The 27,321-nt window shown below is 39.6% G+C and overlaps 1 protein-coding gene across 2 annotated transcripts in view; it reads left to right on the forward strand.

Moving 5' to 3' along the window:
• The window catches only part of Atg1 (serine/threonine-protein kinase unc-51-like protein Atg1), a 431,394-nt gene that overhangs the window by 240,873 nt on the left and 163,200 nt on the right, over positions 1-27,321 (forward strand). For both annotated transcript variants that reach the window (XM_067141810.2, XM_067141811.2), the window contains one exon: positions 5,504-5,663. In XM_067141810.2, coding sequence (XP_066997911.1) covers positions 5,504-5,663 — 160 coding nt within the window. The remainder of the gene's footprint in view (positions 1-5,503; positions 5,664-27,321) is intronic.

Raw genomic sequence — 27,321 nt, forward strand, 5'->3', positions numbered from 1 at the left:
TCTAGGTTAGGTAGTGGACACGTTGTGAGCAAGATTGTATGAAATTGCATAGCTCTTAGCGTTACCCTATCAACGCGATGGGGATGTCAAACATCTTTTCTCATATGAAGACTGAGTTAGGGAATTTTCACTGTAATGATAGACCCGCTTGCAAACCATCAGTCACAATCAGGTTGGGGAGCTTTCATGATAATGGTAGACACTCACTCTCCACCTGCCTTTTTACATTCTCAGGAAGACTGTCTTAGTGGTTTTCCCAACTGGAATGTACATACATTACAATTACGTCAGTAGGAATGGCGCGAAAAAAAGCAATGCTTTCATATGAAATACTCGATCAAATGGAAAACCACAAATTTCCTCACTTTTAACGAACAGGACGCGCTGCCAATCTAACAGTCCAAAGTTCCAGAGCTGGAATGACCAAGGTGCAGACTGCCGTGGGCCGTGAACACTTTTTCGTCCCTTTTCGGTGGGGAGAGGGTCGAATAGTGGTGACTCCCAGGGCAAAACTATGCCCTTTTACTAATCTCTTTCCTAGGAGTACTGATGAGTCGGAAAGTATCAATTCACTACACTGGCAGCTGAAAAATCTATCTGACTTGGAGGCAATTTTTTCCTCCAAGCCAGAGGACAAACCGCCTCTTCACTACTAATTTGGCATAAAATGAATGTAGAATTTAATAAAAATGAAGAGGAAGAAGCTTTTCTTAAGAAAAGGCTCTTTTCAGGGTTGAATTTTGAGTTATTTAGTGAGTTGTGCTCCTATAATTTGGAATAGCCCCAATTGTTGTTCTAGACCATGCAATACTACTACTACTACTACTACTACTACTACTACTAAGCGAGCCTCTGCCTTAAGTATGCCCACTGCTCATTCAAAACAGCGCGTCAGAGTAGGGATCGAATAGCTAGAATACTATGATGTATCACTGTGTGTTACGTACCAGCTGTATCAGAAAATGCATCAACCAGAGGAATGGCATGCTAAAGAATAAAGTTTTCTAACTCCCTGGCTATTTCCCGCCAATATTCAGTCAGGCTGTTATACTCGGTACGCAGTAGTAATCCCATCTATCGGAGTTGAGAGGCAGCATAAGAGACAAAGAACATCACAACAAACAATGGTCAATGTAATGTTATTGTTGATCAATATTATGCACTTTCGATATTGTAGGCCTTAACATTTAGTTTTCTTCCGACTCTGAAATACCACTCTTATCATAGTCGGTACGTTAAAACTGAATAAGACATGAATGACCGGAAATTGTATTCTCTATAACTTTTGTTATGTAGTACTTTTCGATAGGACCAATGACATAGGTATTTAAAAATTACATTTTAGGCGCCTTCCCCTAAACTACAATTTCATCCAAGGCGAATGCAATTGTTTATAGTTTAGACTGTAGTTTCTTATTCCCCGACTCTATATACTGATTTTCATTAAATTCTGTTTACCTATTTCCTCGTGGCTCGGCGTTGATATGGACTTAGCAACATAAATACAAATTCATGAATATCTGTGTTAAAAATGTGCGGTAAAAATATATTAAGACATAAATGGTCGGAAATGTAATTTTATATAACTTTGGTTATGTAGCATTTATCAATACGACCGCTAATAATATAAATATTTCAGAATTAAATTTAAGGCCTCCCACTAAACTACCGTTTCACTCAGCGTGAATAAAATTATTTATAGCCTAGATTGTAGCGAATTATTTCCCGACTTGATATTCCGATTTTCATTAAATTCTCTTCAGCCGTTTTCTCGTGATGCGTGTACAGGCAGGCAGGCAGGCAGAAATTACAGAAAAGTAAAAAATGCATTTTCTTGTTACTGTGGACATGACGGATACAGAAATACCATTATTTTCAAATTCTGAGCAATGTACTGACAAAACACTTATTTTATATACACTGACTGACAGTGACAATGCAACACCAAGGGGGAGTGGTTCGAAAGGGATGAAAGTTGGGGAAAAAACAGAGACGGCACGGACGAATAATTGATGTTTATTTCAAACCGATATGCAGGTTACACAATGCCCACGGCATCGACTCAGTAGGATGTAGGACCACCGCGAGCGGCGATGCACGCAGAAACACGTCGAGGTACAGAGTCAATAAGAGTGCGGATGGTGTCCTGACGGATGGTTCTCCATTCTCTGTCAACCATTTGCCACAGTTGGTCGTCCGTACGAGGCTGGGGCAGAGTTTGCAAACGGCGTCCAATGAGATCCCACACGTGTTCGATTGGTGAGAGATCCGGAGAGTGCGCTGGCCACGGAAGCATCTGTACACCTCGTAGAGCCTGTTGGGAGATGCGAGCAGTGTGTGGGCGGGCATTATCCTGCTGAAACAGAGCATTGGGCAGCCCCTGTAGGTACGGGAGTGCCACCGGCCGCAGCACATGCTGCACGTAGCGGTGGGCATTTAACGTGCCTTGAATACGCACTAGAGGTGACGTGGAATCATACGCAATAGCGCCCCAAACCATGATGCCGCGTTGTCTAGCGGTAGGGCGCTCCACAGTTACTGCCGGATTTGACCTTTCTCCACGCCGACGCCACACTCGTCTGCGGTGACTATCACTGACAGAACAGAAGCGTGACTCATCGGAGAACACGACGTTCCGCCATTCCCTCATCCAAGTCGCTCTAGCCCGGCACCATGCCAGGCGTGCACGTCTATGCTGTGGAGTCAATGGTAGTCTTCTGAGCGGACGCCGGGAGTGCAGGCCTCCTTCAACCAATCGACGGGAAATTGTTCTGGTCGATATTGGAACAGCCAGGGTGTCTTGCACATGCTGAAGAATGGCGGTTGACGTGGCGTGCGGGGCTGCCACCGCTTGGCGGCGGATGCGCCGATCCTCGCGTGCTGACGTCACTCGGGCTGCGCCTGGACCCCTCGCACGTGCCACATGTCCCTGCGCCAACCATCTTCGCCACAGGCGCTGCACCGTGGACACATCCCTATGGGTATCGGCTGCGATTTGACGAAGCGACCAACCTGCCCTTCTAAGCCCGATCACCATACCCCTCGTAAAGTTGTCTGTCTGCTGGAAATGCCTCCATTGACGGCGGCCTGGCATTCTTAGCTATACACGTGTCCTGTGGCACACGACAACACGTTCTACAATGACTGTCGGCTGAGAAATCACGGTACGAAGTGGGCCATTCGCCAACGCCGTGTCCCATTTATCGTTCGCTACGTGCGCAGCACAGCGGCGCATTTCACATCATGAGCATACCTCAGTGTTGTCAGTCTACCCTGCAATTGGCATAAAGTTCTGACACACTCCTTCTTGGTGTTGCATTTGCTCTGTCAGTCAGTGTATATAGATTACAGTTCAGGCCTTCCCCTAAACTACCATTTCACTCAGTGTGAATAACATTATTGATAGCCTAGATTCTAGCGACCTATTCCCCGACTTTGCATACCAATTTTCGTGAAGATACGACCACTAATAAAATAAATATTTGACAATTAAATTTTAGGCCTTCCCCTAAACTACCATTTTTCTCAGCGTGCATAGCATATATTGTAGCGACTTACTTCCCATCTTCGTCTAGTGATTTTCATTAATACACGACCACTAATAACATAAATATTTGCGAATTAAATTTCAGGCCTTTCCCTAAACTACCATTTCACTGAGCGTGATTAAAATAATTTATAGCATAGATTGTAGCGGTTCATCACCCGACTTTACATTCCGATTTTCATTAAATTCTCTTCAACTGTTTTCTCGTGATGCGTGTACATACAGACAGACAGACAGACAGACAGACAGACAGACAGACAGACAGACAGACAGAAATTACGGAAAAGTAAAAAATGCATTTTGTTGTTACTGTGGACATGACCGATACAGAAATACCATTCTTTTCAAATTCTGAGCAATGTACAGACAAAACTCTTATTTTATATATATAGTTTACATAATAACAAACAGGAAAAAGAGGACTTATGCAGAGTATAATTTCGTGAAACAAAACACCCGTCTCACCCTCATTTATCTTTAGCCAGCCATGTGTTTAAAGTTCTCAAAATGTTGAGTGATTTGAGAATGCTAAACCAGCACGGTTAAGGGAAGTAATAAATATGTCAGCGTTAATGCCACTGAAGAGAAGAGTGCCAAAACATGTTAGCTCATAAAAATATCTTAGGAAAGAAAAGATAAATTAAGATAAACACAATCCCTAGATAGTATCAGCATTGTCTTCAGTAGGCTTTGTTTTCTCTTTGTTGTCAGTGTAATATTCATTAATTTTTAAGTGTTCCTTAGTGTTGTGTATAGTGATAAGTTAATATAATATGGCTTCATTGTCTGCAGCATCAAGAAGGCAGTGTGTGAACAGCCTGAACAATTTCTGTTATGTATGTGATTCATACTTGTTACAGAAGCAGAAACATATTACACCCTTCATTAAGAAAGTGTACCTTGCATATTTCAAAGTTAAGCTTGGAGATCAACAAAAAGAAGGGGGTACTCCATATTATATGCAAAACATGTTTTGAAGGACTACGGCAGTGGTTTAGTGGAAAACTGAAATGTATTCCATTTGGAATTCCCATGATTTGGTGTGAACAAAAAAATCATTGTGATGATTGCTAGTTCTGTCAGTGCATTGTATTGAGGTACAGCAAAGTTAATAAATCAAAAATAAAATATGCCGAAGGCTTAGAATCAGCTATGAGGCCTGTGCCATACAGTCCAGATATTCCCGTTCTAGTGCCACCAAAGCAACTAGATGCAGCTGTTGTAAAAAATTCTTAAGTGGTATGAAAAACGGAAAGCAGGTTTGTAATCGGCACGTGTGTTTTAGTAATGTTCGTTTATAGAATGTTCCTTTGCAGTTTTTAAGGGGTTTCGAAATTTAGTGAAATGTGATCAAAGTCATGATATAAAGGAAATGATGAGGCCACTGTGAGAAATCTTTGTGATACAGAAAAAATAGAAAGCAGATTTGAAGTCAGCCTGATAGGTATGATCTCCTATTAAACCTTTTACTGGAGGGAAAAATATTTTGCAGGCTAGTGTTACATACAATGTTTCATTGTTTTCAAGTGAATTCTATTTCAATTAATTTCATTTCCGTTTCATCCTGTTTTGTGTTCCTTTTCATGTTCCTATCTTTATATGACTTGAGTTCTATCTCATTGATCATTGAATTTTGAGGACAGAGCTAAAATGGCATATCACAACTTGGAAACGAACTGTAAACCACTTCCATGCCTGTAAATTAATCTACCAATTTAGCTACTATGATATGCCATCTTGCTGGTTTGGAAAATATATAATGCTGATGCTACCACCAGCACAGCTATACGACTTCCATTTGTGGAACTACTGAAGTCTGCTTCAATGAATATTGTACTTCCATGGCCTAGTTGTGCTATGCGAGTTTAGCTCTGTACTAGAAATATGTATGACATACGCATAAAAATGCTACATGATGTAACAGTTAAAAGCAATATGAATTCTATTTCTCTTCAGGTTCAGTTTATGATTGGAACTCCACCTAATGGTGGAGGACAGAGACGGCGTTCGGCATCTGGTAGCTCCTGCGAAACCCCACCTCCTGTAACTACATGGCAGGTGTCACCTGTATCGGGTGGAAAACTTACTCCAACAAGTTCACCTCTTCGGCGATCAGGTATGGTTATTGGTTTGGAATGAAAGGCTTTAAAGGTGATGTACTTAATGTAGGTAGGGGAGGGGTATTATAATTCATAAGAAGTTATATAAAATCATATAAAACTTCCCTCAGTCTGCCAGTTTCATACATGTGTTCACATCCCAGAATCCATTTAGTGTCCCCCCTGTGGGTGGGGGACGCAGAAGGAAAATACACCCACGGTATCCCCTGCCTGTCGTGAGAGGCAACTGAAAGGGGCGACCAAGGGATGATTGAACCAGAACCATGAAACTACTTGTGGTTAGTACCATCACACGGGGAACACCATGGGTCGCCTTTACTTGCGAGTAGTACCACTTTGTTAGGTACTCAATAGTTTTGTGATTCGTAGCAGTCCAGCTGGGTTCGCTGTGGATTTCCAGTACCTGTGATTAGTACCACTAAATGCGGAACACCACGGGTTTGTGCGTTGCCTGTGATTAGTACCATTATGTGAGACACACCACGGGTCTGGGCGTTGACCTTGGTTACTAATACAATATGAACAACACCGTGGGTCTTCGTTGCCTATGTTTAGTACCCACTATGTGAGGAACACCACGGGAATACCAGTGCCCGTGATTAGTACATCTAGGTGGGGGAACACTATGGGTTTGCGTTGCCTATGAGTGGCGACGTTGTGTGAGAAACACCAGAGGTCTGCGTTACCTGTACGATGTACAATACTTGTGAGTAGTACCATAATGTTTGGAACACCGTGAATTTACGCTACCTTTGATTAGTACCGCAACTTGTGAAATACTATGGTTCTGCTTTACTAGCGATAAGTGCCATTATGAGGGACCGTTGACATGGATATTGAACCCCTTTAGACAAGCATCACCAATCCAGGATTGTGCTTTGAAAGCAGCCCCTTGGTCAGTAATATCATTGCTAGGAATGTGCGGCATTGCAGGTCAGATCCACTGATTGTTTTAAATTCATATTCAGTCTTCATCATCACGTTTTGAATTCTGGTCAGTGGATGAATTTTGTACTTTTAAATTGCATTTCGTCTCATTTCATACCATAGGGGCCGATGACCTCGATGTTAGGCCCCTTTAAACAACAAGCAGCAGCATCATCATCATCCATTTCGTGTCCTATATTTTGTTGCAATAAGTCTCCATAAAATCCAGCGTGCATAAAGTTTGTCTCGTTTCTGTAATAAGTTTGTTTCAGTTATGCATTTTAGTGGCCCACAGCACCATATTCCATTGGAGGTTTTGGCTCCTATCTACACTGGACCACAGAATTTTTCTATAAGGGTTCTCTCCCTTAGTTTTTAGAGATCCCTCTTTACCACAAGGCATTGGGTTCTTAATCATTTAACCCGAAGAAGAAAGGCTGCCTCTTCCACTAGCTTCACTGTATTAAAGGATTACTCCTCCACCATTGCTGCCGTTGAGATTTTATTGTGTTAAAATGAACAATTTTGTTCCTGCTACACTCAGTGCATTAACTGTAACTTTGGCATTAAACAAGTGGTATTTCTAGTTCAATGTGTATTTTTCAAACAATTTTTAAATTATTACAAACTATTTTATACATCAACATTTCATATAATATGAGCATAGAATACTGTTTTAGTCCTTTGTGACGTCTTTCTCATACCTGGCACCAGCAGGGAACCTTGAAGTCTCTCTTGGTGTGGTATGTATCAGAACATGATAGAGGGTACGTTGTAGGCTGTTCTGGACAATGGCAGCCCTTGCAGTAGAAAATTGATTGCTCTCTTTTGCACCCTCCCACCTTTCCTTTCTTTTAGCACTGCGATGGCATAATGGAACAAAGAACACAATATGGTTTGTGACTTTTATCTTATTGTTCCTCACTGAAATGTGTCTCAGTCTCACAAGAGGTATGGCATCATCGGATCTGTGACCATGTTTTGCTGGAGGTGGGCTCTGGTATTTCTGCGAAAATCCTGTTATAACAGCATTTCTGAAATTGGGATTACTAGTTGTTTTATTGTTGACCATATTGTACAATGTTCTTCCATTTTAAATCATTCTCTAGTAGGAAATACCACAACACCTGATACTAATTAATTTTCTAGTGAGCATATACATAGCTGGTACATACTTGGTCGAACTTACCAACACCGTTCATATAACAATTGTACTTTGCAACTAACTTGGGCTTTTCTACAATTGTGTAACCAGTTGGATTCTTCTTTGTTCTCTTCTGAACCTGTGTAGTCTCAGATGTCCAAATAGTTGACAGCATAATTATGCAGCCAGTATCCTGCCATGCACAAGCAAGTATTGCTTTCCTTGGTTGATGCCAAAACTTGGGCTTCTGTCCATTTTCACCTTTTAGCTCTTATATATCCTTGGGTAGTTCTTTCCTATTACACCTCACAGTTCTGCATGCACCTATACCATTTTCTGCAGGGTAGTTAAGGGTGTAGAGCTTGAAAAGAAATTGTAAACATATAAACTCTGTAACTGTTTTCAGAAACTTGCGTCAAATTTCTCACTACTGTTTCCCTAACGTTTACCCTGCATTCTTTATACTGTTCCTTCCTATTTTAACGTCAAACCTACTCAGAAAAACACTCTTGCTGTTGTACCACTTAGCGCAATTAATTACACAATTACCCCAAGTGACAGCACAAATGCTCTGACCATACATAAAAAGGTACAGATCAGAGTCACGGAAATGTGCAAGTCCAAACAAATATCAAATGAGAAAACTGAACAAGTACTCGCCATTTAATAAACCGGTGATACCAGAGGGGTGGATTAAATGGAGACCTGGTCATCTTGAAATGTTTACCCATTTTCAAAAACACAACCTCTTACTTAGAAACAAAGAGAGATTTAATTATAGACCATAAGAAACTTAGAGTTGAATTAAAATAATCCTCGCTGGAAATAAACCCAAAAAACTTAGTGCTCAAATAGTTTTTAAAAAACTTACAGTCGACAGTTTCATTAGAAATTAATTCAATAAATTAATTAATGAATAAATTAATTAAGACTATACACCTTACTGAAACACTTCTTCCACCTTTAGATATCCTTTAAATACCGATAGATTTCACACCAAGTTTCATATCACCATCATATACCTTGTTAAATTCAGAAACAGTGGGCAATTAATTGCCTTTTTTTTTTTTTTTTTTATAAAGATCAGAGATGTTACTGAGTACATCCCAAGGAGTTCCTACAAGGAAGGGTGAAGTATCACGCTCAAGTTTCAAGAAAAGATTACCCTAAAATAATAATAATAATAATAATAATAATAATAATAATAATAATAATAATAATAATAATAATAATAATAACAAAAATCAGGTCTGCGATACGGGGTGGGAAAACATGCCAACAGGAAGGGAAAAATGCCAAATATAATTAAAGAAAAACAGGTTAAACCACCCACAATACTAATTTCATAACAGGAACATCAACATACATCAACAATCCGCATCCCCAACAACATCAGCATTCCCATGGCAACAATAACACGCCAGGTCAGTTAAGGGAAAGGACCAATCACAGGCCGCCAATCAACAATAGGCAAAAACACATTAAAAGGCAAAAGAAAAACAGGATGCCGAAATACCACGAAATACTAAGCAAATAAATAATAAAATTTAATTAAGAGGACGGAAGTGAAGTTAAAATAGTAATGGAATATGAACGAAAGCCCCACACCCTTGTAGCAATTCACTCGGTTAGTAACCTTGCCGAAACATTGCGTTAACCCCCTGCCTATCAGGCCTAGAAGGCCACAACCAAACATTAAGTATTAAATTTACAATTTCCAAGAATAAGCATTAACATTAATTTACAATAGTCGCAAGTCCCTAGTGAACAAAGCTAGTTGACGTACAATTTTTTTAACCGGAAAAAGTGTTCGAAAACCACAAAGCTAAAGCACTGAATTTAGATGACGCAATGCTTCATTATGTCCCGGTGCGCCCTTCACGTTTCGAAATATTCAGTTCACCACACGGAATCAGTAAAAAGAGACTTGCATTGCACCTGCTTGCTGTACCCAGCCTCATATGCTTGCTTACGTATGGCAGAGGAAATCCTTAAAGGTACACAAAATCTCCAGACGAGGAAGATGAAATTATAATAAAATTTAAAGGAAAACTTCAAAGTTCACAAGGGCTTAAGCCCTATCAAAGTAACTTCACTCTGGGTCCATGTTAAATACACAATCCATCCCGCCAGGCAGGGAAGCACGCCACCCTTCCATCTCGCTTCACTCTCAGAACGATATTGGTGACTACCCCGGAGCCTCCAGTCAGTCCACAGCCGCAATAATGATGTGCGCATACACGCCCAGTGGAGGGGGAGCGAGTGGCGAGGTAGTTCATACCGACGACACTAGAATGCAGGAGAATACAGGAAAAGGCACCGTCTGGGCATACACCACATACGGGCATCTTAATAACCTTTTAAGCTGGTGGAAGTTCCTGTTTATAAGTATTGAAAACCATGGTATCTGTGACTATGAATTACTTGATGAATACCGTAGTGGCAAACCACTTTACAGATACGACTGGGCGAATTGGCCGTGCGCGTAGAGGCGCGCGGCTGTGAGCTTGCATCCGGGAAATAGTAGGTTCGAATCCCACTATCGGCAGCCCTGAATATGGTTTTCCGTGGTTTCCCATTTTCACACCAGGCAAATGCTGGGGCTGTACCTTAATTAAGGCCACGGCCGCTTCCTTCCAACTCCTAGCCCATTCCTATCCCATCGTCGCCATAAGACCTATCTGTGTCGGTGCGACGTAAAGCCCCTAGCAAAAAAAAAAAATTACAGATACGAATTTCAATGGCCACGTAGCCAGTACTAAAATATTTATGGAGAGGGTATAAATTATTACGCCGGTAATATTATCACAAAAGGACCATGGTTTTTTGCTCCATTTTGTTAATGTTTTTGAAGGAAGTTATTGTTTACACTACAATCTTCCTATAAACTTCACCGTGGTCTCATCTACTGACAAATAGTTCCCAGGTAAAACATGATCCAGACATGTATTCTCACCCATGGATATGATAGGTCTAACCGTTAACAAAGGATCATATCCAGGAGGCAGTATTTATCCCATGACATAACTTGTCCATAATTCGGTGTAGAATTTAACCAGCCTTTTTCAGAGAAATATGTGTGTAATAATGGTTTACGACATATTCCTATTGAAATTTTTAGATCCACTATCGCCTGAATATATTCAGTTGTGGAATCAGTCCACTTATGATACATTCATAGAGGTGGGAAGTCAAAAGTTGTATCCAGAAATGCTTTGCATATATATTCATCTGTTTTGCAACATGTTCAAACACACTCTTAGGCATAAATTGATGGAATCAGATCTATGGATCAAAAAAATTAGACAAGTCACTTTTCACTTGAAAATCAATATTTGAATCATCACACAAACTCAATGTCACATTCCCAATCGTGTCATTTATATCCTATCAGTCAGCTCTAACCTGAGTATCTTCATAGCGATCACTGCTCTCCAGTGAATTATCATGTGACATATCATTAACATTGACAGACAATTCAGAGTCAGAATCTGCCACAGAAAGCTGATAAATGTGGTCTTCATTCTTAGTAGTCTCATTGCGTGCAGTCAAATTTGTTTACTATCTGTCAAACCAGAGAGTATCACCTCATATTGCACAATATAAATTTCATTCTGTAGTGATGGTTTTTCAATTATATCAATTTAAATGTAAAAATTCTCCTATTCAAAACATTGTAATATATTACATCTATAAAGATGATGTCTACATTGACCATACATGTTTCGACCCATTTTAGAGTAATCTGCAGTGGAAATTAAGTCTTAAAACATAAGTTGTAATAAAACACTATTTCTGAATAAACTATTTAATGTGTGGCATTTTAAAATCTTGCAGTAGTGTACTGGTGACATATTATTGACACATTTAAAATCACTGTCTTGAGATGTGAATTTCATGTCTTCTCTATATAAAAACCTGGTGTGTAGATTAAAATTACTCCATTTGTGACTTGACTTTCATCATAACTTGATGTTATTGTTGTCAGTGATCTGCTGTATTAAGAAGACACCAGGTTTTTATACTCGTATATAGAAGACAAGAGATTCACATCTCAAGACAGTGATTTTAAATATGTATCGATAATGTGTCACCAGGATACTACTGCAAGATTTCAATACGCTACATGTTAGTTTATTCAGAAATAATGTTTTATTGCAACTTCCATTTTAAGACTTAATTTCTACTGAAAATGACTCTAAAATGGGTCGAAACATCTATGGTTAATGTAGATATATCGTCTTTATGGATGTAATATATTACAGTGCATAAAATAGGAGGACTTTTCACACTTAAATTGATGTAATACAATATATCTGTTATTGTCATGGAAAATGCATACTTCTTCCATTCTCTGACCTTTCCCAGGTTCTAAATGTTTTCAACAGATGGCAGAACGTTCCTAATAACTAATGTGTTACTAAGAGAAAAAATCAATGTACATAGCTACAGGTAAGTTTCAAGTCGACTGCTGTGGTGAAAGAGTTGTGCAGATTACAAAGCCCCCTTTAGCCATCTCTATTTAGGGTTCCTGTAAGGCCTTCACAGCTACTGTAGTGGTCAAGTACACATGCAGTTCCCATTGTACACCACCTTCCTGGCAATTCCTACTTCATCTCATTGCCTGCTTCCCATGATGTGGACGATGGGTTGACCGTAATGGGAGACTAAAACTTACCTAGTAGTAAAAAAACCTTAAATACCCTTGACATCTTATGAATAAACTAGATGAATGTGACCAGTTTTCTTATCTGCTGAAGGCTTTCCAAACTGGTAAATGAATGAGCTTCAGAATCCAAGAAAATGCTTAGCAGGAAAAAAGTTGGGGTTTTTAAGCGGGCCCTATGGTAATGAATGTCGCTTAGATTGTTCTGATAATTACATCACTTAACTGTACTGCCTATAGAGGAAGGGTGGAGAGTCATGAAAAATGAAGTCAGTAGGGCTGCTGAAGAAATGTTTGGAAGGAAGAAAAGATCATTTAAGAATCAGTGGATAACTCAGGAGATACTAGACCTGATTAATGAACGATGAAAATACAAGAATGCTAGAAATGAAGAGGGCAGAAAAGAATACAGGCGATTAAAGAATGAAGTGGATAGAAAGTGCAAGGTAGCTAAGGAAGAATGGCTGAAGGAGAAGTGCAAGGATGTCGAAGGCTGTATGGTCCTGGGAAAGGTAGATGCTGCATACAGGAAAATCAAGGAAACCTTTGGAGAAAGGAAATCTAGGTGTATGAATATTAAGAGCTCAGATGGAAAGCCACTTCTAGCGAAAGAAGACAAAGCAGAAAGATGGCAGGAGCATATCCAACAGTTGTATGAAGGTAAAGATGTAGATAATTTGGTTCTGGAACAAGAAGAGGCTGTTGATGCTGATGAAATGGGAGACCCAGTTTTGAGGTCAGAGTTTGACAGAGCTATGAGTGACCTAAATAGGAACAAGGCACCTGAAATTGATGACATTCCCTCTGAATTACTGACTGCCTTAGGAGAAACCAGCATGGCAAGGTTATTTCATTTAGTGTGCAAGATGTATGAGACAGGAAAAGTCCCATCCGATTTTCGGAAGAATGTTGTTATACCTATTCCCAAGAAAGCCGGTACTGACAGGTGTGAAAACTACTGCACCATTAGTTTAGTATCCCATGCCTGCAAAATTTTAACACGTATTATTTACAGAAGAATGGAAAAACAAGTTGAAGCTGAGTTGGGAGAAGATCAGTTTGGCTTCAGAAGAAATGTAGGAACACGTGAAGCAATCCTGACTTTACGTCTGATCTTAGAGGATCGAATCAAGAAGGACAAGCCCATGTACATGGCATTCGTAGATCTAGAAAAGGCATTCGATAATGTTGATTGGACCAAGCTATTTATGATTCTGAAGATGATAGGGGTCAGATACCGAGAACGAAGAATTATCTACAATCTGTATAAAAATCAGTCTACAGTGATAAGAATCGAGGGCTTTGAAAAAGAAGCAGCAATTCAGAAAGGAGTGAGGCAAAGCTGCAGTTTGTCCCCTCTCCTTTTCAATGTTTACATAGAACAGGCAGTAAAGGAAATCAAAGGGGAATTTGGAAAGGGAATCACAGTCCAAGGAGAGGAAATCAAAACCTTGAGATTTGCCGATGATATTGTTATTTTATCTGAGACTGCAGAAGATCTCGAGAAGTTGCTGAATGGTATGGATGAAGTCTTGGGTAAGGAGTACAAGATGAAAATAAATAAGTCCAAAACAAAAGTAATGGAGTGCAGTCGAACGAAGGCAGGTGATGCAGGAAATATTAGATTAGGAAATGAAGTCTTAAAGGAAGTAGATGAATATTGTTACTAGGGTAGTAAAATAAGTAACGATGGCAGAAGTAAGGAGGACATAAAATGCAGACTAGCACAAGCAAGGAAGAGCTTTCTTAAGAAAAGAAATTTGCTCACTTCAAATATTGATATCGGAATTAGAAAAATGTTTTTGAAGACTTTCGTGTGGAGCGTGGCATTGTATGGAAATGAAACATGGACGATAACTAGCTCAGAAAGAAAGAGAATAGAAGCTTTTGAAATGTGGTGTTACAGAAGAATGCTGAAGGTGAGGTGGATAGATCGAATCACGAATGAAGAGATACTTAATCGAATTGGTGAGAGGAGATCGATTTGGCTAAATTTGATGAGAAGAAGAGATAGAATGATAGGACACATCTTAAGACACCCAGGACTTGTTCAGTTGGTTTTTGAAGGAATTGTAGGTGGTAAGAACGGTAGGAGTAGACCAAGGTATGAATATGACAAGCAGATTAGAGCAGATATAGGATGCAATAGTTACGTAGAAATGAAAAGGTTAGCACATGATAGGGTGCCATGGAGAACTGCATCAAACCAGTCCATGGACTGATGACTCAAACAACAACTGTACTGCACATACTTTTTATTGTAATCCCCCTTTTACAGAAAGGTACACATAATATAAGTTACATTTAAAACAAGTAATGATGTAATAAACCAAAAATAACATACCTGAAGGAACAATGTCAGCCGATGATACACCCGGAAAAACATTTTAAATTTCAACACCACATGGGTATGCAGGGTTACCAAGATGACAACTAGAGAAAGGATGTATGGGAAGCAGGCCGGGAAACCCTACAGAGGAAGAGATCTTACATGACGTTGTAGGGAAAGAAACGTGAGAGCATTAACCCTTTAGTCTTATTTACTCACAATAAAGAATCTTAACAAGGTATAAAACACCAATTAAAAGGATAACATTATCAATTAAGAAAAAGGTTAAATTGAACCACGAGGTTCCTATTGGTGCTTCTTCAGAAAATAAAATATCTACACAATATCACAATTACATTTAAATACGTGAGCATAACTTCGACGATGAAATTTGCAAGGAAAATTTAACAGGGAATATGACATAATTACAACCATCTTACAAGGCAAATCGAAGAGAGTTTACAGAGAAAGAAAAAGGAAATTTAAATTTAGCACAGAGGCCTTTAGAGGTGCAGTCCTCTCCTAAAACACATCAGTGAGGGACGCATAGCTCAACAGGTGTACACTAAATTGACGCTGTATTACGGGAGGCAACCCAAATGGAAAAATTAAAATTTACATTTACACAAAAGGTTAATAAAAGGAATTGCCTCCAAAACAAAGGATATGCCTAGCTGACGAATTAAGGCATTACAAAACTAAAACGGTCAAAACCAGGGTCTAAGGTAAAATCCGAACAAATGAATTTACATATTAATTTAACATTTGAGAAAAGAAAACATGCTTACCCCGGGATGACTGGACCCGCTGAGCGGACCACCTTACAACGTGTGTCCGATCGTTAAGACTTACGAAAACCAAAGACGCTGAACAGAGCCTTGCTATTATCGAGTAGCCAAAGGCTGGAAATTGAGAAATACTCAAACAGCCAATCAGGGAAGCTACCTATGATTCGACCCGAAGTTTCACCAATACAATTTATCGTTATTTTCGCCAATCACATTACAGCACCATATATGGTAATGTAGAAAATATATTCTAGAGGTTTCGATTGCGAAACTCAGCAATTTTGTGATCGAAGCCTCCACGTGGCAACTACAGGGTGATACAAAAAATGGGTTACAACATGTACACTACTGGAGGTCTTCAATCCCCCAAAATCAATGTCTCTTCCTTAACACTAAATATAATTGTGTCTTCTGCGAGTCCTGAAAATTCTTTAAATCAACTAAATTTCACAACAAATAAAACACAAAATTTTACATTAATTTACAGCAACAAAAATAAAAATAAAAATTGAATTCTTCAAAAAATGTCAGTTCCTTAGTTTCTTTCAATGACGGTTTTATGACAAATGTTTAGTATAATATCAGGAATTAAATTATTCCAACGACTTTATGAACTCACCACCGGCGACATTTATGAATGCCTTTAAATTGTGGTTAGTGAATTTCATATTATCACTGACAGCTTACACAAGTTGTAAATAGAGGCGCGCGGCTGTGAGCTTGCATCCGGGAGATAGTAGGTTCGAATCCCACTATCGGCAGCCCTGAAAATGGTTTTCCGTGGTTTCCCATTTTCACACCAGGCAAATGCTGGGGCTGTACCTTAATTAAGGCCACGGCCGCTTCCTTCCAACTCCTAGGCCTTTCCTATCCCATCGTCGCCATAAGACCTATCTGTGTCGGTGCGACGTAAAGCCCATAGCAATCAATCAAATCAAGTTGTAAATATTGGTGCAAATACACCAGCTCATTGACATCACTTTCTGTTAAACAGCAACGGCATTCAGTCACTACGTTTCCAGCACTTGAAAATACATGTTCACTTGATACTTTATTTGCTGGAATAAGCTGATTTTGTCAGACAATCGGCAAGAGTAAACTGAAGGTTTACTGATTGTTCCTCCAAAATGAACGAGGATTGGTTTTCACATCTATTATCTCATCATCCATGTAGGCGTCTGCTTGTTTGTGGCTAGCCAAGGAAGAAGGGTTCTGGCGAGCATCCTTCAAACTTCTGGCATCCCAAAGTGGAGCCCGTGAAGTCTTCTCGTTTGGTTTCTGGCTTGATTCTGAAATATTATGCACTTTAAAAAGCTTACAGATTCAACGAGCAATATTGTGAAGAATATGTCAAATTTATAAATAAATAATGTAAATAAAAATGTAGGCCTAATACAAATTGGCAGACATTTGCTGATTCTTTCTAAGTAATGATGCTAGTAGAATGTGAAAAATGTTCCTTATCTTCAAATTCATTAATACCATCCCCTTTTGAATTGGTAATTTGATAGTATTTGTCCAATTCCTTTGTAAGTTGCAGAGGATTACGCTCTTGTACATACACATTTAGTATCACTGTTATATCAACCTTATATTTTTCACTGACCAGCTCTGCTGAAATTGCTTGTTTTTGGTCAACTAACCTTCTGCACACACTACTCACTGTTCCATCAAGTTTCACAATCCTGGATTAGTTCTAGTGGCTTCTTTCCAAAACTTTCCTGAATGGTGTGTATCTATGTTGAGCTAATGTACAATGTCCAAGCTTTGAACATCATTTGTAACATTCCAGGAAGTTCTTTTTTAACATCCTTCACCACCAATTGAGAATGTTGGCCAAACATATCTAATGCATGAAATTAACATTCTTTAGAAAATTTATTCCACATTAAAAATATTTTTTACATGGTCTTCAACAACAGAGTGGACATGTGGGCATTTTCCTTATTTTCCCTTTTGAAAGCATACAGACAATTTTTTCTTGGTTCATGGTTTCAGTTAGTGTAATCACATCCTAGTTCGTGAACCACGGGCAACTGCTGAGTGGCCTAGCAAGTGGTTCTGGGAATCGGGATACCAGTTGCTAAGGAATTCAAGTGCGCATCTCGGACATATTCTGAGTCATGGCCCTCCTTGTGCTCAAGCGGCTAGGACTACACAATCCAGCTTGTTCCCTAACCTGTTAGAGGAGAGATTCTCACTTGGACTATATGCAAGTAGGGTAGCATCCTGCTTCACAGAACTTACCGAGCTCAGAACATTTCAAGCATGTCTCGGACCTATGGGAGTAACGGAATCCCACTCCCATTTGACAAGCGAGGGACACCTTGGAAACAACTTGGTGAACGAAATGGAATTTGATGGGGGAGCTATCAATATTAATGGAGCTTATGGAAGAAAGAAAGTAGAACTAGCAGAATCAGTAAAGTGGATGCATCTGGATGTGCTAGGAGTAAATGATATATGGGTATGGGAGATAAAGAGTAAGAGATAGGAGACTAAAAAGTCTACTTGACAGGTGTTGAAAAGGGAAGGGCGGAGTGTTGGGTAGGGTTGTTCATTAGGAATGCTATTGCACGTAACATAGTTTCTGTTAGGCACGTAGATGAGCGAATGATGTGAGTAGATTTGTCAGTTGGAGGAATTAGGACTAGAATTGTCTCAGTGTATTCAATGTGTGTGTGTGTGTGTGTGTGTGTGTGTGTGTGTGTGTGTGTGTGTGTGTGTGTGTGTGTGTGTGTGTGTGTGTGTGTGTGTGTGTGTGTGTGTGTGTGTGTGTGTGTGTGTGTGTGTGTGTGTGTGTGTGTGTGTGTGTGTGTGTGTGTGTGTGTGTGTGTGTGTGTGTGTGTGTGTGTGTGTGTGTGTGTGTGTGTGTGTGTGTGTGTGTGTGTGTGTGTGTGTGTGTGTGTGTGTGTAGATGAGGATAAAGTTGACAAGTTTTGTGAAGCATTGAATGACATCATAGTCCGGGTCAACAGCAAGGAGAGGATAATGCTAATGGGCGATTTCAATGTGAGAGTTGGAAACAGAACTGAAGGATACGAAAGGGTGATTGGTAATTGTGGGGAAGATATGGAAGCTAATAGGAATTTGGGAAAGATATGGAAGTTAATAGGAATGGGAAGTGTTTGCTGGACTTCTGTGCTAGTACGGGTCTAGCAGTTATGAATACATTTTTCTAGCATGAGACTATTCAGTGCTATACATGCGTACGTGATAAATAATAGACTATATCTTAACCGTTTTTGTTTTCAGGAAATCTGTTGGAAATGCACGGGCTTTCCTGGGATGTTTCGATGATAAAGACCATTAACCGATCTGTAGTGGACTAAGTATCTCTAGGCCTAGGATAGAAAAAGTGAAATCTGTCTGCAAACAAAATATGGGTAGATCTCGAGGACGAGGAACTTCAAAGTACATGGATATGATTTAGGAAGAATTTCCAAACAGTGGACAGTAAGCAGGTTCAGGATATAGAAAGAGAATGGGCAGCATAAGAAATGCAGTAGTAGAAACAGCAAGTGAATGCCTAGGAACAACTGTGTGTAAAGATGGGGAAAAAGCAAACATCATGGTGGAATGATTAAGTGAGAGCAGCTTGTTAACGTAAAAAGAAGGCATATCAGAAATGGCTCCAAACAAGGGCTGATGCAGACAGGGAATTATACATAGATGAAAGAAATAGAGCAAAACAAATAGTTGTTAAATCCAAATAGAAGTCTTCGGATGATTTTGGTAATAACCTGGAAAGGCTAGGTCAAGCAGCAGGGGAAACCTTTCCGGACAATAATAAAGGATCGTAGGAAGGGAGGGGGAAAAGGAAATTAATAGTGTTTTGGGTAATTCAGTTTAACCTATAGATCCCAGGGAATCACTGGACAGATGGAAAGAATATTTTGAAAATCTTCTCAATGTAAAAGGAAATCTTCCTGGTGATGCTGTAAACAACCGAGCTCATGGGAAGGAGGAAAATGATGTTGGTGGTATTACCTTTGAGGAAGTGGAAAGGATGGTAAATAAACTTCATTGTCATAAAGCAGCAGGAATAGATGAAATTAGACCTGAAATGTTAAAATATAGTGGGAAGGCAGGGATGAAATTGTTTCATAGAGTACTAAGATTAACATGGAGTGCTTGTAAGGGACCTTGAGATTGGACAAAGGCAGTAATTGCACCTACCTATCACCAAGGGAACAGGAAGGATAACAAATATCGAGGTATCTCATTGATTAGTATACCAGGCAAAGTATTCACTGGCATCTTGGAAGGGAGGGTGCAATCAGTGGTTGAGAAGAAGTTGAATGAAAACCAGTGTGGTTTCAAACCACAGAGGGTCTGTTGGGACGAGATTTTCAGTATGCACCAGGTGATTGAAAAATGCATGAGAGGAATAGACAGTTACATTCGTTTCATAGATCTAGCGAAAGCATATGGCAGGGTACCGAGGGAAAAGATGTTCGCCATACTGGGGGACTATGGGATTAAGGGTAGATTATTAAAATCAATCAAAGGCATTTATGTTGAAAATTCGGCTGCAGTGAGAATTGATGGTAGAATGAGTTCTTGGTTCAGGGTACAAGGCTGTAATTGTTTTTACCTTTGTTGTTCGTAGTTTACATGGATAATGTGCTGAAAGGTTTAAAGTGTCAGCGAGGGATTCAGTTTAGTGGAAATGTAGTAAGCAGTCTGGGCTATGCTGACGACTTGGTCTTAATGACGGATTTTGCCGAAAGCTTGCAGTCTGATATCTTGAAACTTGAAAATAGGTGCAATGAGTATGGTATGAATATTAGCATTTCCTAGACTAAGTTGATGTCAATAGGTAAGAAATCCAAGATAATTGAATGTTAGATTGGTGATACAAAGCTGGAACAGGTAGATAATTTCAAGTATTTAGGATGCGTGTTCTCTCAGGATTGTAGTATAGTGAGATTGATTCAAGGTGCAGTAAAGCTAATGCAGTGAGCTCACAATTACGATCAACAATATTCTGCAAGGAGGAGGTCAGCTCCCAGACGAAACTATCTTTACATCGGTCTGTTTTCAGACGAACTTTGCTTAAGGGGAGTGAAAGCTGGGAGGACTCAGGGTATCTTATTCATAAGCTAGAAGTAACTGGCATGAATGTACCATAGCAAGAATGATTGCTGGTACAAACAGGTGGGAATAATTGCAGGAGGGAACTCGGAATGAGGGGATGAAGGTTAAGTTAGGAATGAACTTGATGGATGAAGTTTGTTACAAGATATTAAAATCATTCCGTATCGACGGTTTTCACTTTATAAAGGAAAGGATTTATTGATTCGCCCTATTCATTACTTATACCCGGTGTTTCTATATTCCCATTACAGACTTCGAGGGCTTGCAGTGGGGACCAAGACGGTTATGTTAACATAGGAACTTGTGTCCAGAAAATTTACCGTCTTCCTGCTACCCGTAAAAATCTCGCCATAGCACATGTTCAAATCTCCTGCATTGTTCACGTCACTGACTAGAGTACGTACGTCATTGAACGATCACGTGATGTCTCATTCCCCTACAGGTTTGTTGACATTCCATGCCATTCAGTTGAGTGTGATCCACACGGAGACGCATTGTACCTGCTGTCGAGGTTGTGATCTTCATTCATACTACAGTACAGCAGTAATAATTTACTATGTACGCAGCAGTAAGCTGTATGTACTGTACTTACAGTACTGCACCGAAGATTTGTGCAATAGTTGATAGGTTGTAGTGGCCCGATTGCTTGGCCCGCACATTCACCTGATTTGACACCGCTGGACTACTGACTGTCAGTTCACATGGAAACTTTATTTATGAGACCCCTGTGGAATCCGCAGAAGACCTACTGGCATGGGTGATGGCTGCTGCGGATGTTGGAGGACCAGGGATTGGTGACCGTGTGTACGAGAACATGATACGTAGGTACCGTGTCTGTGTTGACGTCGGTGGTCGTCACCTCAAGCCCCACCTGTAATTGGACCCAGACAACAAGCAGTAAGACTCGATCAGAGCGCCGGAAATGTGAGAGCTGTAAACTTGTGTTGTTGTGGTTTTTTGCGGATAGCGGGAAGACGGTACGTTTCCGGACACAAGTTCCTATGATAAACTTAACCATCTTGGTCCCCACTGCAAGCCCTCTAATTCTGTATTGGGAATTTAGAAACACCCTGTAAAACCATCTTTAGATGGAGTAATTCTAATCTGTTAATCTGTTTTTATACATTCTTTCTTGTTGTGTTTTTTTTTTTTTTTTGCTAGCGTCTTTACGTCGCACCGACACAGATAGGTCTTATGGCGACGATGGGATAGGAAAGGCCTAAGAGTTGGAAGGAAGCGGCCGTGGCCTTAATTAAGGTACAGCCCCAGCATTTGCCTGGTGTGAAAATGGGAAACCACAGAAAACCATTTTCAGGGCTGCCGATAGTGGGATTCGAACCTACTATCTCCCGGATGCAAGCTCACAGACGCGCGCCTCTACAAGCACGGCCAACTCGCCCGGTGTTGTGTGTTTTAATAACATTGTTTAGAATTGAAAATGAAAATCCTCAACCTGCTTCCAGTCATTCGACTTGAGTCAGGAATGGAATGAATGAAGCCCCCATCTAGCGGCGAGGATAGGAATTGTCCTGGCTGCCGAAGCCTGTCGCACTCCTCTGGGGCAATGATTAATGAATGACAGATGAAATGAAATGATATTGGAGAGTGTTGCTGGAATGCATTATGATAGGGAAAACCGGAGTACCTGGAGGAAAGCCTCTCCCACCTCTGCTTTGTCGTGCAAATCTCATATGGAGTAACCGGTATTTGAACCAGTGAACCCAGCGGTGAGAGGCCGGCGCAGTGCCGCCTGAGCTACGGAGGCTCTTTTTGATTAGAATTACTCCATTTAAAGATGAATATATATATACATACATGTGTGTGTGTATTGAATAGGACGACTCAATAAATCCTTTCCTTTGTAAAGTAAAGGAAGAAGCTGTACACATAAACCGGCTTCAGTTGTGGGGTCATGTAAGGCAAATGTAGGAGAGTAGGTTACCTAGGAAAATAATGGACTCCATTGTGAAGGCTAAGAGAAGAAGAGGGAGACCAAGACGACAATGGTTAGACTCGGTTTCTAACGATTTGAAGATAAGAGGTATAGAACTGAATGAGGCCACAGAACTAGTTATAGACAGAGGATTGTGGGGGCATTTTGTAAATTCACAGAGGTTTGTAGACTGAACGTTGAAAGGCATAACGGTCTATAGTGATGATGTATGTATGTTCTCTTGCAGTATTCCATTGGACAGAGACTACTTCCTAAGCAAAGATGTTTAATTTCAAAGTCATTATCTATGCAATGCACTGTTAAAGCAATAAATGGATCTGTATTAATGAAGTTTCCACTTATTACAAAAGCCTTTGTGAATTGTAAACTTGTTTTGGGAATGACATTATAATTGATTCCGTATTGACTGGGATTAATAAAATTATTTGTTTAAATTTAATGGTATATATTTTCCCCCTTTCAATAGTACGTTTTGTTCTATTTGACCTTCTTCGGCTACGAATGTCATCATCATCTTCATCATCTTAATTTCCCGTTTCCAGCTTCCTGGGTCGGGTTGTGAGTCAAGGACCTCCATCGCTGCCTGTTTCTCCACCACTCTTCTCCTTTTTTAAGTACATCTTCTGGTTTTCCTCCCCTTTTCTCTATGCACTCCCACACTGAATCTGTCCTCCTCTTTCGGGGTCATTCTCATAGTCTTTTTTTTTTTCTATTAACTTCTCTGAAAAAGCCTTTTTTTGGCACACACTCTTCTCCCATTCTCATCACATGCCCATACCACTTTGGCTTTGTTGTTTCTATCCTGTCTTGAAGTTTCAAGATTCCTGTCCTTTTCCTTATCTCTTCATTTCTAATTCTATCCTTTCTGGTCTTGCCCTCGATACCTCTTAGGAATTTCATCTCCGCTGCCTGTATTCTACTCTCCTCCCGTTTTGTTGTAGTCCACAATCCAGCTGCATAGGTTAGAATGGGTTCATAATAGGTTGAATATAATACTTTCTTACATTTCTTCAGGACATCTTGGTTCCACAAAATACCCCTTACACTCTAGTAGACCGGGCGAGTTGGCCGTGCGCGTAGAGGCGCGCGGCTGTGAGCTTGCATCCGGGAGATAGTAGGTTCGAATCCCACTATCGGCAGCCCTGAAGATGGTTTTCCGTGGTTTCCCATTTTCACACCAGGCAAATGCTGGGGCTGTACCTTAATTAAGGCCACGGCCGCTTCCTTCCAACTCCTAGGCCTTTCCCATCCCATCGTCGCCATAAGACCTATCTGTGTCGGTGCGACGTAAAGCCACTAGCAAAAAAAAAAAAAACACTCTGGTAGAAGCTGTTTGCTGTTATGTAAGTTTCCCAATTTCCTAGGTTATCTTTCCATCTTCTGTGATCACACTTCCCAAGTACTTGAAACTTTTAACCACTTCCAGAATTTTTCCATTCAGTTTTATTTTTCCTCTTCCTTCCTTCCTTCCCTTCCTTCCTACCCCTTGCCATCAGTATTGTTTTACTTTTCTCTGTGCTTACGCACGAATGTATGTTTATTTAATGAATTATTGTGCTCTTGTTATGGAAACATACCTACATAAAGATTCTGGGAAAACTGTTTTTGTTTTTATCATTAATGAAGAAAAGAATTACCGGTATATAATAAAATTGATGTTTTCCAAGCAATGTTCATTAGATATTCTTTAGAAAGGGAACATGCCTCTTATGTGGCCTTGTTGAAGGTTAACAGAAACTCCAGGACTGCTAAGCAAGTGTGTTGTTGGATTAAAGCGATTAATTAGTGAGGGGGAGAGGAAGGAGTGAAGTAGGAGGGATCATGTTCTATTAAGTAATATGATGACTGGTAATTATGTTTTGTGTTTTAAATATGTTAAATAGCTCTTCTAAGAGGATATTGGCATGTTCAGGAACTGCATTTAAATTACTGCAAGGGTTATTTCCTTGATCTAATGGAATGTGGATGTTTTTGTAAATGTTAATTAAAGTACCTTTTTGTATTTGATGGACGATCGTTAAATCTTGATTCATGAGAGTAAAACTGTTAGTAAAACTTGTCATGTGTGTGACAAAATTTGTATTGTAGCATTAAGCGTGATATTGTAAATGTTATTGATTTCTTTTTAAATTTTTAGTTGTAAAAGGTATATTTAAAGCTCTACGAATCAGACTATAAAAAACAGCTTTTTCATGGTTATCTGTTTGTTGCGAGTCCTGACTTATTACAATTGAAGTTGGTTTTCTGAAGATATCGTAAATGAAATTGTTATTGTTCCAAGTAATCATGAGATGGAGATGACACTACGTAACAAAATTTTACGAAGTTTTTGTTTCTCTTATTTTTTGTGCCTTTATTGCTTAAATTCTTGATGCTGATCATGAATATATAAGTAGTTTTTCTTAAGTTTCAATATTTTGGATGTGATCACAAATTTTTCAATTTTCTGAAAAGCTAGTAATATTGGATGCTTATTCAATACAACTAGAGGCCTATAGAAGAAATTTAACATACAGTACTTCAAGAATTGGTGAGAATAAGTGGAAAAATATTGACACTGAATCTTCATACAATAATTGTGACATTCAAAAATGTACATTAGAACAGCTTTTCCTCTCACGTTCTTCTGAGGTACTATACCCCATACAGTCTTCCATCATAGCACAGTCCCAACGTCCCTGATACCTTCTTTCCATGCAGTGAATGTCCTGGTGAAAGCGTTCAGTGTTCTTCACTTACCACCTCCTAAATTTGGCGTAAAAGAATCAATATGAGGAAGCAAATAGTGCATTTTCACCAACATTCCACATCCAAATATGTGATAACTCTGTATCAAATTTTCTATCAGTTTCATGTAATTCTCACTTCTATTGTTGCCAAAAAACTGTTGCACTACCATTCTAAAAGCATCCCAAGCATTTCGTTCATCAAAAGTCATTGCATCTACAAGTTCATTTGATTTTAACATCACACGAATCTGAGGTCCGGTGAAAATTCCACCTGTTATTTTTGCTTGAGATAACTTGGGGAACATTTGTCTGATGAGGCTCAAAGCCTCACTCTTGCTATCTAATCCTTTGATGAATTGTTTAACAAGTCCAAGATGATACGGGGTGGTGGTAACAGAATCTTCTCCCTGGACACAAGGGGCTCATTTCTGACATTGTGTGCATCTGGAATAAGTTTTTTTTCTTGTTGGCCATTCTTTCCTGGTTTAATGCTGATCATGTGCTCTGCTATCCCACAGGCAGAGGGAGCAAGAATATTTAGTGTAGCCACCATGAAGCCCCAGAAGAAATCCCAAAATATTAAAATCACCACAGCATCCCATTTGCAACACCATATTTTAGTTTTTCCAACAGCAGCTTCATACTTTCATAAGTCTCTTTAAGTTGTGCAGAATGAGCTACTCGTATGGAAGGAAACTTGTTCTTGTTGTGTGGTAGGACCGCTTTGAGACTTCTACTTGAACTATCTATAAATAGACGCCATTGATCTGGTTCATGAGGAATCTTGATGTGTTCCAAGAGACCATTAACATCGCAACAAAAACAAAGATTTCCGAACATTTATTAGAAGCACGCCAAATCCTCCTGCCTTACCCTGTATTTTGTTATTTTACAGGATTTATCGAGCAAGTTATATTGCTTCAGACAGGATCCAAGAAGTTCAGCCTTTGATTTGGTTAGTTGCAACTCCATAACAAGGTCATCCAAGAGCTGTGATTCCAAATTGCTTTCATCACTGAAACTGAAATCAGTCATAAATTGAATTAGTTTCTATGTCCTTTCCGCTAGTAGGGGAAGGAGGGGAGAGTTGAGACGGAGGGAGGCTTGAGACACCAGTGATATCTCCTCGACATGTTATATGTTGGCAACACTTCTGCATGACAGTTGTAGCAATGTGCCACCAGAGTGAGCTGACGGAGTTTCATGGTGATTTCTGTTGAAGAGTGGAAGTTAGAGTGATAAATGTATTTTGAGATACGAGAAGTATTTTTTTGTGACGTGATATATTTTGAGTTTTTGTTTAAGTGAACACATTCGTAACAGCTGTTATAATTTCATCAGTGAACTTAAGAGGTAAGCTATAATTAAACAAACAATGAACTCTTTAGCTTTTGAGGTTATGTTTATTCGCGCAAATTTACATATACATGAGGTGCTGGGAGCCTTGAGACAGAATGTCTAAGGGTGCCTTGAGACACGCAGACATGCAGTCAGAACTGAATATATAGTTTAGCACTGTAAATGGTACTTTGATAGTTTGCAAGTTTATCTATTCAGTTACCTATTATCCTTGGTTTACACTTGCTGTACTTCTTTACAGTATGCCATTCTTTTGGAAAAGTAAGTCTGGGAAGACGAGGACCAGTATTTCACCTGATAGACTTCAAAGTGCAGTTAGAGCAGTAATAGAAGGTGGAGCCTTACGCGAATCAGCAAGACGTTTCTCCATAGATAAACAGACTTTGAGCCGTTATGTTAAGAAATACAAAGCAACAGATGATAACAGCAAACAAAATCTAACATACAAACCAAACTATGTCACTACCAAATGTTTTCGGATGAAGAAAAGTTGTTAGAGGTTTATTTAAAAACAGCTTCCAAACTGCATTATGGATTGACATCAAAACAAGCTCGTCAGTTGGTTTATCAATTTGCAAAAGAAAATAATAAAGTAATTCCTGATGGTTGGCAGGAGGTAAAAATTGCTAGTTACGATTGGTTGCGGGGTTTCCTGAAC

This window comes from Anabrus simplex, chromosome 2 (genome assembly GCF_040414725.1).
Source record: "Anabrus simplex isolate iqAnaSimp1 chromosome 2, ASM4041472v1, whole genome shotgun sequence".
Classification (NCBI taxonomy): Eukaryota; Metazoa; Arthropoda; class Insecta; order Orthoptera; family Tettigoniidae; genus Anabrus; species Anabrus simplex.